This window comes from Alosa pseudoharengus, unplaced genomic scaffold, assembly GCF_046254945.1.
Source record: "Alosa pseudoharengus isolate Yale_2024_CS ecotype anadromous, Long Island Sound unplaced genomic scaffold, YU_APseudo_1.1 YU_APseudo_1.1_scf_2, whole genome shotgun sequence".
In the NCBI taxonomy this organism is placed as follows: Eukaryota; Metazoa; Chordata; class Actinopteri; order Clupeiformes; family Clupeidae; genus Alosa; species Alosa pseudoharengus.
Genome location: NW_027468663.1, coordinates 27,203,012 through 27,222,570, shown reverse-complemented (window position 1 = coordinate 27,222,570; position 19,559 = coordinate 27,203,012). Strand labels below are relative to the sequence as shown.

The window sequence follows — 19,559 nt, the reverse complement described above, 5'->3', positions numbered from 1 at the left end:
GAGCTGAGGATGGAGAATGGCTCAGATATGGAGGAACAGTAAGAGCTGCCCCATTCCAAGGTCACATGAACTCTTTGTTGCTGTTGCAGAGGATAACACCTCATCCATCACAGGCTAAGGAGGTTACAAAATAAAAGGACCAATTTAAGGAATCTCCAGGTGTCAAATCAGAGAGAAATAGTTATTACTGTATCCTACAGACACTGTGCTCCTTAGATCATGTATTACTTCAATATGTCACATATTAAGTGCATTGCACCATACAGATGCTAACTGGGTGTATACATAAAGGCCACGTGTAGCTGCATGGCACCTGGAGCAGGGGTGAGTCAGCTGGCCACTGGGCTGTGAGGGGACAGAGGCGAGAGGCTTTATTTACTCATGACTCCTGCGCTGCCAGGAACATCTGCTCAGACTGGGCAGAGGATTAGAGCCGGCGTCCAGCCCCACAGGCATGCCATATTTAACATGGCTGTGCAAAGCGGGCCCCTTAAACAGTGGATTACAGAGCTGCTGCAGCACAGCGCAGCTTAGGCCTAGCCAACACACACGAGGGTCAGTCTGGGCTGAGTGCTCGGGACAGCACTAATAAGCCACCAAGTACGCCGTTTACCAAGAAAAGCTCCAATTAAACATGCAAACATCCTGAAATCCAACACAGCATACAAACTGGATAGCTTTGGGTTAAACACATGAGGTTCTCCAATGAGACACCAAAACTTGGGAGTAATCTGTTAGCAGTGGAGACACAGAGACGTCAGACAAGCAAAAAGGAACTCTTTGGTATCCTAGTTAAAGTGCCATTAATAATGTAAACGTACACACAAGTGACACATGAGCACATCTTGGGGATTTGTCTGTAAGGCTTTCAGCAGAAGATCCATGTGGTACATGTATACTATGCTACCTATATATATTTAATGAGACAGGATTTCCTTCTTCTCAGACCTAAGAGAAAAGAGCATGCCATTGGTTAGCGAAACCAGTGGTTAGCAGTCCCAGGTTATGTAATAGATCATAGAAAATGATCTGAGTGTTACACCATAGCCATATGACCACAGGTCTGCAATCAAGTTGAAGCCGCTAATTCACTGTGTTTTGGAGGAAAGCACAGGAAGCTCACGTCAGTCCTGTGCAGAGGTGTAGTCTACGTGATAGGCAGGAGTATGCAGCATACCCACTTAAAATAGGTAGGACTTCACAGCATACCCACTTAAAATAGGCAAGGATACGTATTAACATTTGGGCTTGATCACAGTATACCCACTTAAAATAGGCAAGGATACGTATTAACATTTGGGCTTGATCACAGTATACCCACTTAAAATAGGTAAGGATACGTATCAACATTTGGGCTTGATCACAGTATACCCACTTAAAATAGGCAAGGATACGCATTAACATTTGGGCTTGATCACAGTATACCCACTTAAAATAGGCAAGGATACGTATCAACATTTGGGCTTGATCACAGTATACCCACTTAAAATAGGCAAGGATACGCATTAACATTTGGGCTTGATCACAATATACCCACTTAAAATAGGCAAGGATACGTATCGACATTTGGGCTTGATCACAGTATACCCACTACAGCTAACTGCTATCACAGTATACTGTACCTACTACAGCTAAGTAGACTACACCACTGGTCCTGTGTCTCTGTATCAGACAGATCCTCTCCATTGTCCATCACCTCCTCTGCCATGTTCTCCTGCTTAGCCAGAGGTGACAGCAGCAGCTCTGAGTCATCAGTGCTAACACAGAGACAGGAGCCAAGGAACATGGAGCCAGCTGCCAGCACAGTGATCAGCCGCTCATTATATTAAAACAGCCATTGCACTACATATAGATAGATAGATAGATAGATAGATACTTTATTGATCCCCAAGGGGAAATTCAAGAATATATATAAATATTATAATATTATATTATAAGATATATAAATATGTGTGTGTGTGTGTATGTGTGTGAAAAGTATGTACAAAAACAGAAAAATATGCACCAAAACAAAGCCAGTGGCAGAACAGAGGGTGTTGACAGCATTGGAGTTGACGATGGAGCTTGAACGGGGGGTGAGAGAGGGCAGGACTGGTGCAGTGTGATGACAGCTCAGCTCAGCAGCTCCTGTCCATACTGCCTCAGCGCTCCAAGAGCTGACCTCATGTCACACTATAGTGTAGCTTGGGCGACACCGTTTTTGGGTGCTGGATAAAGTCTGACCACCCAAGTCCAGTCCTGAGTGATATCTTTTCCTACTGCCCTCTGTCCAGCCTCTTATCTTGGCTGGAGATGGAAGGGGAATGTTCTCGAGTGTATTTTAAGCTGACCTGTGGTCCTTACAAATGAGGACACTGCCTGTTTGTTTTTGGGGAGCAAAAAAAATCAGACGGAATCTAGTCCAGGCACCACAATGTCTGATATGAATTTGGTATTAATACGCACAGCCATTCCAGACGCTAAGCCTAAAATCTCCCCTAGCCTATCTAACAGTCATGACAGTTTAGCGATGAACACGAAAAAGAGAAAAAATCCTCTGAGTGAGTGTGTGCGTAACTGAGCCCCCTCCACTTACAGGTCTAACGCTAAACGCTGATGACGAGCTCCATCAGGAGGTCCTGAATGGTCCCCGAGGTCTGACGCTCAGAGAGGACCACTCATCCCCCTACACAGCCACCCAACGCTCCCAGCATGCTCATCTCTGACATCACAGCACACACTCCTCCACATCTTCACTCCATGGGCCCAGGGACTCAGGCTGCCCACACAGCTACTGCAAATAGAGCTCCGCTACTTACACATTACACAAGCTACTTGCACATACAAAAACACGAGCGCCCACACTGAGACATGAACACACTTAGGCAAATGTGCACTGTATCCTTTACAATCTGCCTGTCCATTTGTTTGGGAATACTATGCATGTACTGTATCTCTCTCTCTCTCTCTCTCTCTCTCTCTCTCTTTATCTCTCTCTTATATAATTATATTATTTAATTATTATTATATTTAATTAATTATTGACATATTATTTGTCATCCTCACATACTGTCCATGTGGATTATCAGTTCCTGGGTTGAACCACACACACACACACACACACACACACACACACACACACACTTGGAATACACACTCCTGTTTTCTGCTGCTTGACTTGGGTCCAGATGGTGCTGTATATTAATTATGGGGGCCAAAACAATGAGCACCCCAACTGAAGTTTGACCCCAACAGTCATGCTCTTTAATCCATCCCTAACCCTTCAAACTGTTTCTGGTTAAGCGAGCCTGGTGTTGCTAATGTCCAGTCAGCTTTGGACACAGGACATCTTTGAAGTGTTGTGTGCTTAGCTCCTCCCTTCTGACACAGATTAGAGACCATGAGTGAACGCTATGACCTGATCAGTGGTCAGCCGTGCCTTGCATGCATTATTGCGTCGCGTGCCTCATAAGTGTCTGATTTGAGATTAGCGCCACATGTGCTCTTTGTTACAGCACCACAAGAACACACTGACAGATTCAGCCCTTTTGTTGTGCTAATCCATACCAAGGGCTGCCTGTCAATCTAACTGGGCCCTCCCCTCCCCCAATTTCCATTATAAAAACACATGGCCACGTTCCTCTCTCAGCTCTCTCCCCCTGTACTACAGAGCTCTCAGTCGGTGGCTGGTTTTCCCCTCTCTCTCCTCCTGTCCTCTACCTCTCTATCCCTCTCTCTCCTCCTGTTTTCTATCCCTCTCTCTCCATCTGCCCTCTATCCATCTCTCTCCTCCTGTTTTCTATCCCTCTCTCTCCATCTGCCCTCTATCCATCTCTCTCCTCCTGTTTTCTATCCCTCTCTCTCCTCCTGTTTTCTATTCCTCTCTCTCCTCCTGCCCTCTATCTCTCTCCTGCCCTGTATCCCTCTCTCTCCATCTACCCTCTATCCCTCTCTCTCCTCCTGCCCTCTATCCATCTCTCTCCTCCTGCCCTCTATCCCTCTCTCTCCTCCTGCCCTCTATCCCTCTCTCTCCTCCGGCCCTCTATCCCTCTCTCTCCTCCGGCCCTCTATCCCTCTCTCTATCCCTCTCTCCTCCTGCCCTCTATCCCTCTTGTCTTCTCTCCATTCCCAGTCCAGACCAATCCAGAGGAAGAGAGGTTGCGGGCCTGGCGCACTCTTTGGGATCCACGATTCTAAAAGGCAACATCATAGCTCAGCTAATCCCCATCACTGCACTCGCATCCGTAATCAAATCAGATCAAATGATAATGAGGTCTCAGCCACTTCATCAACATGCTGATCTGCTGAGAAGAACACAATCTGGACGCTTAGGAGTGCAATGAATTTATCAGTGATTAAGAAAACAGCAAACACATATGAGGGAGCCCAGGGTTTGGCGAGACATTTCCAGTCTAGTAAAGTTAACAAGTCTAATAGAGCAGACAGCTGTTTGGGTGCATTTTCCCGCTTGGGTGTAATGAACAAAATGTCACTGAGACTGCAGTTTCAGTCTATTGCGATTTGCAGTCCTCTCAGAGAATCTGGAAGCTTCAACCAAGGTCTCAGACAGCTGGTTTATATTCCTGACAGAGTCTGTACTCTCTCTGGTGTATAAAATGCCTGCTCTCACAAAAGAAAACAAGTCACAATTCCACAGGCAACTGACACAGCACAGTTTTTCTTAAGGATTTTGGTCCTTCCCAATCAATGTCTGAGCTCTTAACAACCATGTTCGAGGCCCTATTTCGTTAACAATACTGTGGGCAATGTACAGCTGTCTAATGCCCACCGCAGAATGCAGTGACTGTTCCCTGACGCATGTCTGGGAGAGCAGAGCACATTGTATCTAGCCTACTCAGAGAAACACTGGGAGGAGAAAGTGAAAAAAAAAAAATGATATGGACAATAGGAGCTCAGAGAAGAGGAGAGGTGAGGAAGAGGGTGAAGAGGGACTGCGTTACGATAAACGCCAAAGCCCTCCTCCTTTCCTCTCTTCTTCATTCCATGTTCATTTCTCCACCACATAATGTTTCTGTTTCATTCCTATCTGGGCCTCACATTTCATCATGGACAGCTTATTTATACTTGTTTTATAAATGTTGGACAAACACTGATCTCAAGTGAATACCAAAGATAGATACTCATTTCTAATCGCACTCATGGGAAATTAAAATAATAGAATGAAGATACCAAACAGTTGCACTATAACTCATACAATTTACACAAGTTGACAGGAGTAAAAAAACAAAGATATAAATGTTTAATGTGCTAATATTAGAATAATGTATGATGTGTGCTGGATCCAGTACTATGAACTGGTATGTACAAAGCCCAAACTAGCACAACTACTTTTTTAGAATAAATCTAAATGATAATTCCTTTATAGAAAGTACTTTGGCAGAGATCATTTGTAGTTGTAATTAGCCATCAAAAGATTGGAGGAAAGAAAGAGAGACTAAGAAAGCCTCTCTGTTGTTGGCTACTGGTTGTAACCCCCTCAGTCCATCCCATTCCATCCCTGCCCCCGCCACACACCCACTCACAGCCCAAAGTAGCCCCGCACCTGCCAGCTGCACTTTAAATCCCAACAGCCTTCAAGTCTAATTACCCCAGAGATGGGTCTGCGCCTAGTGGGGGTGCCTCCCGGCCCCAGCACACACACACACACGCGCGCGCACACACACACACACGCACACACACAGACACACACACACACACACACACATACACACACACACAGACATGCGCAAGCACACGTACATACACACACATGTATACACACACACACACACACACACACACACAGACATGCGCAAGCACACATACATACACATACATGTACACACATACACACGTACACACACACACACACGCACACGCACACACAGACGCACACACACACGCACATACACACACACATTCTGACGCCCATGCCTAGGGAGACAGATGGTAGGCAGGTCTCAGTGGCCTTTGTTTTCTAGTAGCATATTACGTTAGCATGTCATCCACCAAAGATATTGCACATTACATCTTTCAAGACTGTATTATTCATGTAATTACTGTATTTACAAACATCTAGTTTATAATATAAAATGTATGTTTCATTTTACGTCTTTATGTAACATGCCGAAAAACAAACAGCCATGATTTAGCCTACTGATGCTTGTCAGGGTTATATTTCATCAAATGTCAACAGCAGAAAAATGGATATAGCATTTAGTCTCTATCATATTTCAAAGACGAGAATTTGAGAACGGTCAGCAGCTTCATATGATAAGTTAAAAGCGTATGAAACCAGGACAGACCATGTGCTTCCATTCTATGAGTACAGACATCAGCCTTGACTTAGTGTGTTAATAAAATGCCCTCGTTTAGTCAAAAACTAAAGAGGAATTTAAAATACATGCTCATCAAAATACGACAAGGCTTTCAGTATTCACCCACTAGCACACATGCAGATGCATGCATGCAGACAACGCCTTCCTTCATCACCACACACACACACACAAGGTACAGACTCTCTCAAACATGCACAATGACACCTCCTGCTGCACATCCTGTCGACTGTGATGGAATAGCAGGCTGGCATGGGAGGTGTGCGTGGCATCTCAGGGTGTGAAAAGGCGCTTAGCTTTAGGGGGGGAACACAGTAAACAAGTCAATCTGCAGGATTAGATCCCACATCTTAATCCCAGAGAGAGTGCTCTTGCCAAGGAGTCAACAGCATCAGGAGACAGCGGCCATTTCGTGTGAGCAGCTCAGACTGGCTAAACACAACAGTAGCAATACAGATAATCACAACAAATCTTAACCAACATTTATGACTATCAGCTACAGATTAATACCATTTACAGTCATTATTTCTAGATGCATATGAAATTAGATTGAAATGGTTCATTATAGTTTCCATGAAGGAGGCCATTTTGAATTGAAAAAGAGCCAATGCATTCTTTATTAGCTTGGTACAAAAGCTCAACATGTAATTTATTTGGCCTGTTATACCTGTCTCAGGTGTGAAATTAGTAACAAATGTAATGCTTTGATTGGATGCTCTCATAACCACTGCCTGCGGCTGTAATGTCATTATGTAAATGAAGTTAAGTATTTTTACAGTGTCATACACCACAATACATTTCCAGTGGCCTCAAGGCACAACATGAGCCTTTCTTCTGCGTTCCTGCATTGAGCACCACTCCTCTAGGGCCCTGTGCTCATGCCCAGTGCAATGCTAAAGTCACCTTCATTAAATCTAGATGCATGTGTGTAGGACATAGGAGACGTCCTCTAGCACACAAGCACATGAGTGCAGCCACCACACAACAGTTAGGGTTCCAACTTCCTACTGAAACGTATGCATTCCAGACATAACGGGTCCACAGAGACAAACATGGAGGGAAATGCAAAATACTGTCTAGCCACTCATGTGTGGAGCCAATGTGAAGCATTACCATAATCATTTTTTATTCACGTTCACTAGGCACTTCTAAGGTGCTCTTTTGCATAATTCCAGTGGATCGTGAGGATAGAAGCAGGAGGATTCCGGAGATTCCCTGTGATATTCAGTGGAGACACGCCAGTGCCTGACAGACAGCCCAGAGCTCCCTCATTGTAATGCATGCCTGCAAGGGGCCAAATCCCCTGGTGACATCATCAGGATGCGCCAAACCATGCTACATCTGGAAGCGTCGTTGGCTTGCGGGGAGGCTTTCCTCCATCATCTCATGAGACCACCACATGGGGAGAAGGAAACCCATTCTCTAGTTCCCATTTGTGTTTCTCTGAGTGGGCTTTCCTCACGTGTCTTCCTGTCTTCCTCTCCATCCTACTGCCTCCCTCTCACACATGTGCTTTCCTCCTCCCTCACTCCCTTACATACTTTCATCTTTTGATATCATTCGTCTAACTGAAAAAAGCAACACCCATAAGCACACCATTAATTTCTTACTCAGGGTAGCTAGAGTTATATGGTAATTAAAAAATATATAATGCAAAATAAGCGATTGCATAAATATGCACCCCCCCCCTTAGTAACTGAGCTAAATCAACAGCAGTCCAGCTTCAGCATCTGAGATGGGAAAAACTATGCATACAGCAGCAACTTTTGCCCAAGTTCTTCACCAGTCAAAACTCTATGGGTGAGTGTCAAATCTCGACTAAAGTTCGCCCAAAGAAATGTGGGAGACTCCAAGGTCAAATGGAAGAAGGTTTGTTGATCTACTGAGACCAAAATTGAGCTTTTTGGCTATCAGACTAGATGCCAAACACAGGACATCACCAAAAAACACACCATCCCTAATTTGAAGCCTGGTGGTGGTAGCATCATGCTGTGGGGATACTTCTTGACAGCAGGCCCTGGAAGGCTTGTAAACGTTAAAGTCAAATTAATCCAGCAACATATATGAAAATCCTGGAGGACAATCAAATTCAGTCTGCAAGAGAACTACGACTTGGAGAAGATTTACTCTCCAGCAAGACAATGAGCTGAAGCCTACAGCGCCAACTACACAGAAATGGTTTAAAGACAACATGGTGAATACTCTGGAGTGGCCGAGTCAAAGCCCAGACCTCAATCTTATAGAAAACCTGTGGCTGGACTTAAACAAGGGCTGTTCACGCCCGATCCCCTTCCAACCTGGCAGAGCTTGAGCAGTTTTGCAAAGACAAATAGAGCAAAATTGCAATATCCAGATGTGCAAGCCTAATTGAGACCTATCTATGCAGACTGCATGCTTTAATTGCAGCCAAAGGTGCATCTACTCAATGCTGACTTGAAGGGGGTGAATATTTATGGCATCACTTATTTTGCATTATATATTTTTAATTAATTAACATTACATACACTACTAATGTAAATCTGCATTAAAGCGGGGATTTTTGTCAATTATTTGTAAAAGTGTAAAAGTAAAAGTCGAAATATCCAAGGCACTGTATATTCATCACACATACCCAGCTTCACTGTCTGAGAAATAGTCAGCTCAGGATCAATATATATATACTGTATATATAGGATAGGCAAGGCGAAACCAGCAGTGTTGCCAACTTAGCGACTTTGTCGCCATATTTAGCGAGATTTCAGACCCCCCAAGCGACTTTTTTTTGTAAAAAGCGACTAGCGACAAATCTAGCTACTTTTTCTGGCGTTCTTGGAGACTTTTTGAGACTCTGATGTGATGGCATGTAATGTCCCTTTTTACTCTTCTGAGTGAGCAGAGAGTTCGGCTGTGCTGTGCCTGTTTCGTTTGTGAATTAGCATCGAGTTCGCCTAAAGCGTTGCCCCATGATTATAAAAGTAATGACTGGCCTACAGTATGTAGTATCAGCCTATGTTATCCACAGAAGTAGATGTTCTATAGATCTAACAGCTCAGACAACGTTATTGGAAGATGCAGCAACTTCGGGTGGGTGAGATTACAACCAGAGTCAACGAGACGAGAGCAATGAAATGATGACAGGGAAACAGGGAAATGCTTTCCAGCACCGTTCAACAAAGGAAAGTAGGCTACAACTTCATTCACAAGCAGATATAGTTCAAAATCGAGCATACAAGTTAGAAAAACCTAAAGCATTCGTTTAGGCTATGTATGCCATATATATGCCATATGTATTCCATTGTCGTAAGGTTAAATTGTGTGTAGCCTATGGTGAAGTTATAATTAGACTTCAAGCTGTGCAAAGCAAATGCAGCAGTTGGGAATATGTTGGAAATGACTGATTTCAGCCACTTAATGCTCATTCTGGTGTATACTATGACAAGATACAGAAGTGTAAAGTGTATCAATTACCCTAATATACAAGCATATTAAATTAAATATATTTAAATTAGGCTGTTAAAGTTGCCTATTTGAGTAGGCCTAGGAGAAAAGCAAACAGGTGTAAAGGGGAATTAAAGGGCCATCACCATTTTTTTTTTTTTTTTTTTTTTTTGGGGGGGGGGGGGGGGGGGGTCACGACCTGGTGACGTAATAGATATGCAAATTAGTGCGTGACGTCATCTAGCAACATTTAGCGACTTTTGGAGCTGGCTTTAGCTACTTTCCATTTGAAATAGTTGGCAACACTGGAAACCAGTCATTTTGCGCACGGTGCTATTTTGAGAAAATCCACAAACGTGCAGGTTAAAATGTCGAATTTCATGTTTTCGCATAATTCAACAGTATACAGTCTACACTTTCATATTATAAACAAATTTCACGGATAAACATACGTTTTGACTGTTACACCCTTACTTTATTTAGGTGAAGATTCAACACATTAGCAGTCATTCCCTTTCTCCACGCCGCTATAAGGTTTTATGGTAGGGTACGGTAAAGCTAATTTACTCATTAGGCTACTCATTAGGCCTACTCGTTACTCAATGTGTCAGCTCTATATCGTTCTTGGTAGATGTAACCGAATATGAATGTGAAAGACTAGGGTGCAGAAAAAGACTCATTGCACTGTTGAAACTATGGTTGAAACTGCAAAGTCAGTCATCCGCTTCAGTCATGCTACCGTAAGGCTAATCATAGCTGTGCCCTCAGGCTATCGCACGTGACAATTTACTTAAAAAGGTAATTTTCTCCTCTTCTGGCGTATCGTGACAGGAGAACCATGCCAACTTTGGATGCGGTTATCTTAGCGGTACTTTTTGCAATACCCTCGATATACATATATCGTTGGAAAGCTTAGTTTATGGCCGTTCGTGTGAGTACAATAACTTAATTTTGTAAATTTTACCAAAACGACTGGTTTCGCCTTGCAGGGTCACATATGAAGGGTTCAGATGCAAAAGCCTCTAAAAGCCACCAATGTCAAAAATGAGATAAAGATGGTGAGGGGATGCCCTCCACACATAGTATACGCTAATCAAATAATTTAACTTCTAAACCCACTAAATACCACTCTCTTCCTGGTCTCAAATATCGATTTATAGGCAAAAACCTATAGGAGCCTGAATTTAAATGCTCATTTAAAAGAAAAGTGGTCAGACGGATTTAGAGGGTTTTGCATCTGAACTCTTCATATGTATCCTCATCAATTACTATATCAATGCTATGTTTGATGAAGTGAGTGTTAACAATGTCAGTGCAACTTGCCCATAAGTGTAAACATTTAGGGGAGACCGGGGCTGGTTGGAACACTTTTCACTCTAGGCTATATTTCTCCGTCTTACAATGCGTTGAAATGGTCAAATTGTGATTAACTGAAAGCTTGGGATCTCAGCTACAAAATGAATACATTCAATGTCAACAAATGATCCCTTTTTTTGAGTTATATATGATTAAAGTGGTGTTGTGCAAATGTGCCAACCTGCCCCATGCACGGGGTTGGTTGGCACATGAGTCGGGGTTGGTTGGAACACCTATGTAATAGTCCTTTGCAGTACCCCTTTTGCTTTTGTTTGAAGTGCTCATCTATATCACTGCCTGTATGGCTTTGCTGATGTCTTTCCTATGTGTTTTTCTTCAGTAGGGCCCACCGTCAAGACCAATTTGGTCCCTGCCGATTTTTTTTTACTTCAAATGTTTAAAAATGTCTGAAATGCTTCCAAATGTAAACCTATGTTCAGTAATTACAATAACAATGTTAAAATAAAGATTGATGATGTTTTTATGTGTAAAATACAAAGTTTATAGATTTGTCACAAAATAGCCATAGGGAATGTATGTGCCAACCAACCCCAAAATCAGTGTGCCAACCTGCCCCGCCCACATTAGGTCAAACTTTTTTGCACAAATGCTGTTAGCCTGCTAATATCAGTCACCTCAGGTTTTCAAACTTCATTTTAAGATATAGATGAGTCCCCTAGCAATCAATTACAATTAATATTGTTTTTATATCCCTAACTATTACCCTTGGATGTATTTAGTGAGAGGTGCATATTCTAAGTTTTGACACTACAAAATTAAAATGTTGTTCTCACCTAAAGGGTTAATGACCTGAGACCAGTTACATACAGTGAGTTTACTCTACTCAATAAGGCCGTCAGTTTAGTGTTGGAATTTTGTTGCAGCTCCCTCTAGTAGCCTGGATATTAACAGTGTTTCAACCTGCCCCGGTCTCCCCTACTATGAACGTTACGAATGATACAGCTGCAAAGGACCCCACTACACCACAAGGCAAACAGCAAAAAACTGACAATGGACACAGACTGAGTGTTCTTACCTGTTTGCCCTCCAAAGTGTAAAGCCTCTTGACAGCTCCAGAGTCCAGCTTGATGGCATCGGTGATGTCATTAAGCACCTGCTCGAAGGAGTGAGCTGTCTTTTTGTTGAGAAGGATGCGGACAGCCTTGCGGGGCTTGACGCCGCTGCGGATGACGGTGACCAGTTTGGGCTTGATAAAGTCCTTGCTCTCCCGAAGGTGTTCATTCTTAAGCGAGCTGAGTGATGAGAGAGAGCGGGATGTGCCTGTTTTTACTCCCAGTGACCAGTTAGGATTCACATTCTTGGTGTAGTCCACCTTACGGTACGGCTCATTGGATGCACACACATAGCTCTCCCCTAAAAGGAAGGAGACAGAGAGAGGCCTTTACTCTTAATATAAATATGTTTAGGTTTGTTGAGCAGTGTCCACACCATAATGGACAGTCAAATAACTGAAGCAACTGAAAAAATCAGGGTGAAGTACGAATACAGTCTTCATCTCCCTGAAGGTGTAACCTAACCTATCACTTGACCTGCTCACTGGTTCAATCCTCCTATGCCTGTGTTGAAGATAATGCTTGAAGTTACACATGCCGGGAACTTGTCAGATGTGTAGTTTAGGTTCATGACAATAATGGCTGTTAGACACTCAATAGACCTTTATGGCAAAACCATCACATGACAGAGAAATGGGATTGCAAACCATAACAAATCAATAAGGCATCTATTTTACTGTAACTACAACAGGCTGAAGGGCCCTCTTCCACATCACCTTCAAAGTTATCTGTTGCATTCAGCATGTAGTACTTTGATTCTGTATCAGCCTTATGGTTTGCACTCTCAGGCCAGTGCCATGTGATAGTGCAGTTGAAAGAGTCTATACCTCTAGGCCACAGAAGGACCGGCTGTCATTTTATCACCCACACTGGCAGAAACCCACTGCTTTCTGGCTCTCAAATAGTTAAGGTTCCAATGTGGAACAAAACAACTAGTGAGGTTCTCCGGATGGCCAGAAGGTTTCTCTCTCTCTCTCTCTCTCTCTCTCTTCCTCACTCTCTCTAGCACTGGATCAGCTCCAAAGCAAAGTATTTTCAATTTTGCCGGCATTCCACTCTGACAGCTAGTATGAGTTTTCTCCCATGAGGAAACAGTTTAACAGGAGACTAAAGTAAATTAAATTCCGAAATCTTAGAGGAGGTCTGGTTTGGCTTTTTGTTTTTCTTCAGTGTTACTATTCCAACCACTATTCAGTCTATGCCTTTTGCTTGACTCATTTCTGACTAAAGCAAAGAAAGAGAGCAAAGGTGGTGGATAGTAAAATCTTTAAAAAATATATACTTTGGGCAATCAACCACTCCAGACATATGCGTTAACTTTGTGTGGTATGGTGTCACTAAAACTTGCATTGTACTGTTTCAGACTGTAACTAGAAAATATGACTGCCGCTTAACCCTGCACAGTCTCAAATAAATCACGCTCGTCAATTTGTCTCCATCTCCTACTACATCCCCTACTCTTGCGACTTTTGTGTATGTAAATGAGTGTGTGCATGTGTGTGGGATGACGGATCAAAACAAAAAAAACAATGGTTCCGTGTTATCATTGTGGGGCTACATGCCCACCAAGTTTCGTGCACCCCAGTCTTTCAGTGTCCCGGGAAACACAAAAAATCCAGAAGAAAAAAAACTATACCTATACTTATACCTATACTAGACCTATACCTAAATACGTCGCTGTGCAGTGGTCATAAGAGGTTGGGTGCCTGATCCTTGTGTGAGTACTTGTTGACCTCATGACTCTGCAGCAAGGAGAGGCTAGTCAAACAACAGTACCACAGTGACGAAAGAGTAAACTATTTGCTCTCTCTCTCTCTCACACACACACTCAGACACAATCTCTTCCTGTTTTCAAGAAGTTGTTCCCACATGAGGAAGAGAACACCAATTTCTAAACATGAACTAACACAGGATGTGATGCAACAGAAAATGAGCTGGTGATTCACCTAAGCAGTGACTATTTATCAGCAACATGTTTTAATACATTACCCGAAATGCATCTTCACTTTCTGTGTACTAAAAAGTTTATTTGATGGTAATAGGAGACATATCTCCAGGGGTAGACACACAGCACATAATAAGTGTCAGGGCTCTTTTGGAACACACAGTGGCACATACTACATGATGACAACTATTGAGGTTCACATCAATAATCATTACTCATGGACTGAACCACTGGCCTTTTACCACAGCATTTTTTACCACAGCAGTTTTCCTAGATTCCTGCGAAAGCAATACAAATATTCCAAGAAAGAGCTTTTTTCTGAGAAAAACAATTGATGACTGAGCACAAGAGGGAGAAATATTTGTTCTCTCTGAAAAGAGGCTGATGGCAGTAATGGAAATCACACAGCTTGTGGTCTAGGACTGAGCATGAAGAATGAGAGAGGGGATGAGTGTGAGAGAATGATCTAGACTAAATCTGAGTCTGAGACTAAGACTGAGTCATTAAACAAGAGAAAGGATAAATAACTAAACCAAAACCCAAGGTCAGTAATCTGAGTCTGAGACTAAGACTGAGTCAGTGAACAACATGAGAAACCACAGCATCACTGGCTTAACAGTTTATCCTGGTAATGTACACCAACATGGAGCTCTAAAATGTTACAAGGAACACAACTGAAGTGCAAAGAGTTGAAACAAAAATGGTCTTCTGACGGTCACTTTTTTATTTCAACCGTGCCATCATAAAGGCTGGTATACTCCTCATATGCCCTTGGCAAATCAGCATAAGAAGGGAGAGTAAAAAAGAGAAGATTCCCATACTGCCCTTCTTTATCAGGCCAAGAAATTAACAGAAGCCTAATTTACAAGAGAGGCACCGGCTGAGATCACTCCCTCTGATGAAATGGGTGGCTCTCAGCAGGACCAGGGTCCATCCCAAATTAAATAACAGGAAGAGTTAACAGGGAATAAAGGAGCTATGGTGAGACTAACAGCTGTGATCAGGCCATACTTCAGGGTTCTACTGTGCCCCCTGATTCTCTAGAGACCACGGACCCAGGTGTCACATCAGCAAAGAGGTTAAGAGAGCGCTTAACCACAACCCTCTGCACACTACACAACACCACTACTCTGCTGTCCAGCTGAACTCTCCAAACCAAACCCCTGCTACATAAAAACACATGCAAAACCCTCCCTCTCCAGACTGCTGATGATGCATAAAAAGATAGCTAATAGATGCAAGGACTGAACTGGAATGACGGGGAAATACTGTATAAATGAAGCCATGAACCTGAAAGCTCCAGTGGTAAGATTAATAGCATTCTTCTATCAGTTTTGTGGATTAAATGTTTCTCTCGGTCTGTGCCTCAAGGTCCTTTAAGTCTTCAATCAATGGGTTGCAAGTGCTGAGCTGGGTCTTCTGTGGTCATTTCCCCCAGCATATTAACAGCTGAGTAGACCTGAACAAGAAATGCTGCAGCCCCCACTTACCATTCAAATGCCGCTTAACTGCTTTGCAGGGGGGGTCTATAAGGCATGTGCTGGATTATGTTGTTTACACCTCCCAACAGGAATACATATGGACAAACCATGACAGATTTATGTGGCCTATATCATCAAATGCCTTCAATGTATCCTTAATTCACTCAGATATTGGTCAAAATACAAATCAAACAACCATTTTCCTGTAGCCAGGTTAACACCAGACCGTCAGGGTTTTCCCAAGCTAATTTTCCTGACTATTTAAGTTAAACGCACACCATCCATGAGAGCTTTGTGAATGTCATTCACTGAACGAACTACACACCACTTGTCTGTGTGAGTGATATACTGTAACCGGTTATATATACTGTACACCACAACATACAGTAGATGCTCAACATCAGAATGAAAGAAGGATGGTTGAAAAGCCTAGCATCGTTCTGATATCTCTTCAGTTTACAGTGTACTGGACCTGAAAGCCCTCACTCCCTGATATGCAAGTCATCTTATATTAAAAATGAATGGGATACATTACAGTACAGTTGATATGTGTACAAATAATCAGGGTTTATGTGAACCTGCAAAGATGTGTGTGAGAATCATTGGATGGTGTGGATGGTATAAGAAAAAGCAGTTTCTCAGTGACCCTGCTGGCTACTATCTCAATATTAGATATCCATCTCACAGCTATGATGACCTAAATCCATCCTTTAGTCTTCTGGGGCACTAAGGAAGCCATGGGAGCACTTGAGGGAGAGAACAGGCATGACATAGAGATGGTTAACAGGAAGCCTGAGGAATTGGCATGGAAAGGAACTAACTGTGACCTCACACACATCTCACAAAGAATACTTTGCTATTGTGACTGGAAGAACACAGTTAAATATCAGGTTAAGCATGTAGCCTATGCATATAGAGGAGATTAAATTAATGCTGACAGAGTGAAAGAGATCAAATGGATAGACAGTTACATGCATATTAAGGATCATGTTGATTTTTGTCTTTACTAATTAACTGTACATTTAAAGAGGTGCAAATCACGAAGTGTTTGCAAATGCTCTTGGAATCTGGTGCATCTTCAGTTTGATACAAAGCACTTATGGCACGTGGCCATCACCTCACAAACATAACTAGAAGAGTGTTTGGTTTTGCGTAATTCTGACATTAGGAATATGTGTAGCGTTTAGAATGGATGTTTTATGCCCTGTTAAAACCAACCCAGCTCACTGATTCTAGAGCACACAGTCAACTTGCTCTCTGTGGAGCCAAATGAGCCTACTAGTGAAATGTTTAAGTTAAGCTCATGTGATGGGCGGACACGTTGGTGGTAGAACTTACCTTCTACCAGCTCTTCAAGACTTGTTATCTTTCTGGTCCCATCCACTGTGAATATGCTCCTTACACCTTGGGTCAAGTTCACATTGTCCGAAAGGGAGCGCGTGAGTTCCATGAGAAGAGCGTCCAAGGACCTAAACCGGTCGTTAGACACTGCGTACACCAAGCCCTTGAAGTATTTGTCTCCATTCCGGTAAAAGCGAACTTTTTTCGCTTTCTTCTCTGAAGTAAGCGACTGCAAAGTGCGAGTGCGGTAGAAGCTGCAATGTGCACTGTGAGCTGGACTGGGTACAAGCCCATTGCCTCTGGAACCGCTTTGAGTTGCCGACCCGCTCCCCCGTGAGGATCGATGGGCCTTTTCTCGCTCCTCAAAATGTTCCCATTCGATGCTTCGGTTTATAGACATTGTAGGCTATTTTATTAAGGACTAACAAGAGTGAGCGGCGAAGGTCAAAAAACAGTCCTCTAGTGATCTAGGGCTCTGTATCAGTGTCGTTTTGTCTAGGAGGAAAGTCAGTGAACAATGCCTCACCAGTCAGATTGCTAATGCCACTACAGTTTCCATGCGCTTTTAAAATCTGATCATTTACAGTGTGTACAGGTTTTCTTCAGGTGAGAATCCTATATGATGGCATACATATCGCATTCGTAAACCTAGCCCCTGCTACTAACGAGATGAGACAGATAGGACGAAACGAAGCAGAACATAAAGTAATTGCAGTCTTTACTCACAAATTTTCCTCGAAAGTGTTCTCCAGGAAAGCTATGTACAACTGGAAATTAAAGCATATACCAAGAACGTCATTCTCAACGCTGGGCAAAACCTGGAATGTCAGAGGGATGAAAACAAAAAAATCCCCAGGAAAACATTTGAATCTCTTTGCAATCTTACACGATGTTTTTTTCCCTTCAAAACGCAAGGGGATGCAGAAACGCGTAGTTAGACCGGTATCCACGACTTGAGTGCCAACAAGAGCTGCATGCCTGCTGCAGAAATAGTAAACGTCCTCTGTTCCCCACACCCTTTCTTTGACAACCGGCTTTGGTCAGGCACTAGGCAACAGCAATGGAAGCTGTCAGCCAAGTAGCGGCAGCTGAAGAAAAAAGAACCTGTCCTCAGGGTCCTAACACCAACCAAATGAACGGCCGCGTCCTCAGTTGTCAATGTGATTGAAAACGGTTTATAAACATTATATGTCATATAATATATAACATGTCACATGTAATCTTTACATGCTACTTGTAATCGTTGGTTTCATTCAAACCATTGATTTCATTTGATATCAAGTCACTTTGTCTAAATGTAAATGATTTAATTTAATGTCAGCTTATACTTACTCTAGTCACACGGACATGAAGAGTAGCCTACTCTCTGCCCACCTCCCTTGTTGTTTCCACCTGACCATCAATTTGTGAAGCATATAGAAGCCTATTTTAGTAACATGGTGTTTTTTCCAGGACTGCCACAGTGGTGCATTATGTATTCAGTTTAGGTGAATGTAAATCTCAGTGAATGTAACCATAATTGTGTGTAATTTATGTGTTACAACTATGAAGACAGTGATCTCAGCCATATTCCCATCACTGAGCTTTAAACACAGAGAACAGTTGAGCCTTGTTAAGAGTTGTAAATGTAATTGTTGTCCTCTCTGTTACATGCTATTTATTACATGCAACTTAGAACCTTGGAAAGTTTTGGTGTTAGTGACAAATTGGTGTCAGTGACACTGAATATTATCAAAATAGTAGCCTACTAGAAATAGCATTCAGTAAATTCCAAAGCCTTTATTCGATACACTTCAGACACTTTGTCCATTTATGTACACTGCAAAACAGCTGTGGCAAAGAGGAAGTGGAAAGGAAGACTGAATCCTGCCAAATACAGAGATGGGAAATCCTGCAAACAATGACACAGGACAAGCTGTAACCTCCCTCTCCCCGAGCATACAGATGACCATGAGCAGGAGACCAACAGAGAGCCCCCGTCTGTATCAGCACATTGGGGCTATGGGGAGTCCCATTGGGGACACCATACATCATTACAACCTCCTCTTCACTGGGTTGACCTCAGATTTCTCATTCAGTAAATAGTTCTAATCTTTTATCACATGATTCATTGCCACCGACTCCCAGATTTCAGTTTCATTATCTCCTTATGGTGCCCCATTATAATTTTAAACGCCATTCAGGATTTCCAGGAAATCATTGGCTCCATGAACACTCTATGTCAGTAACTTTTGCTGCCATCTGGTGGAGAACTAACATGGTACCCTGAACTCAACCAAGAACATAATTTCTCAGTGTAGAAGATAATTTTGTATGAAATCATCCAAATGATCAGAATTCTCAGAGGTGACCCATTCAGAATTTCCTTTTTATGTATATATAAAATCATACACATGTAAGATGAACATATTGCCCCTTAATTGGTGGCCAAGCAGTGAAGCTTCTTATTATTCTTCTTTTTCTTCCATGGAGTCTATGGCATTTCCCCACATGGTCAAATGTTTTGAAATGTAGTACTTTAGCCTACTAAGGAAGTCACATAATTGTTGTCACCAGTTTCTGTCTGCACCTTGAGAACTAGCACTACCAATGGGTCAAATTTGGAGGTGTATCTGATCTGTTGCTCTGGTAT

At 42.6% G+C, this 19,559-nt stretch overlaps 1 protein-coding gene across 4 annotated transcripts in view; it reads right to left on the bottom strand.

The window, feature by feature from the left end:
* The window catches only part of dclk2a (doublecortin-like kinase 2a), a 38,943-nt gene extending 21,010 nt beyond the window's left edge, over window positions 1–17,933 (bottom strand). For all 4 annotated transcript variants that reach the window (XM_076294360.1, XM_076294362.1, XM_076294361.1 and 1 more), the window contains exons 1-2: window positions 16,925–17,933; window positions 12,124–12,461 (exon numbers count right to left, since the gene is read on the bottom strand). In XM_076294360.1, the coding sequence (XP_076150475.1) occupies window positions 12,124–12,461; window positions 16,925–17,327 (741 nt within the window). In that variant the 5' untranslated portion in view covers window positions 17,328–17,933. The remainder of the gene's footprint in view (window positions 1–12,123; window positions 12,462–16,924) is intronic.
* Between the last annotated feature and the right edge of the window lie 1,626 nt (window positions 17,934–19,559).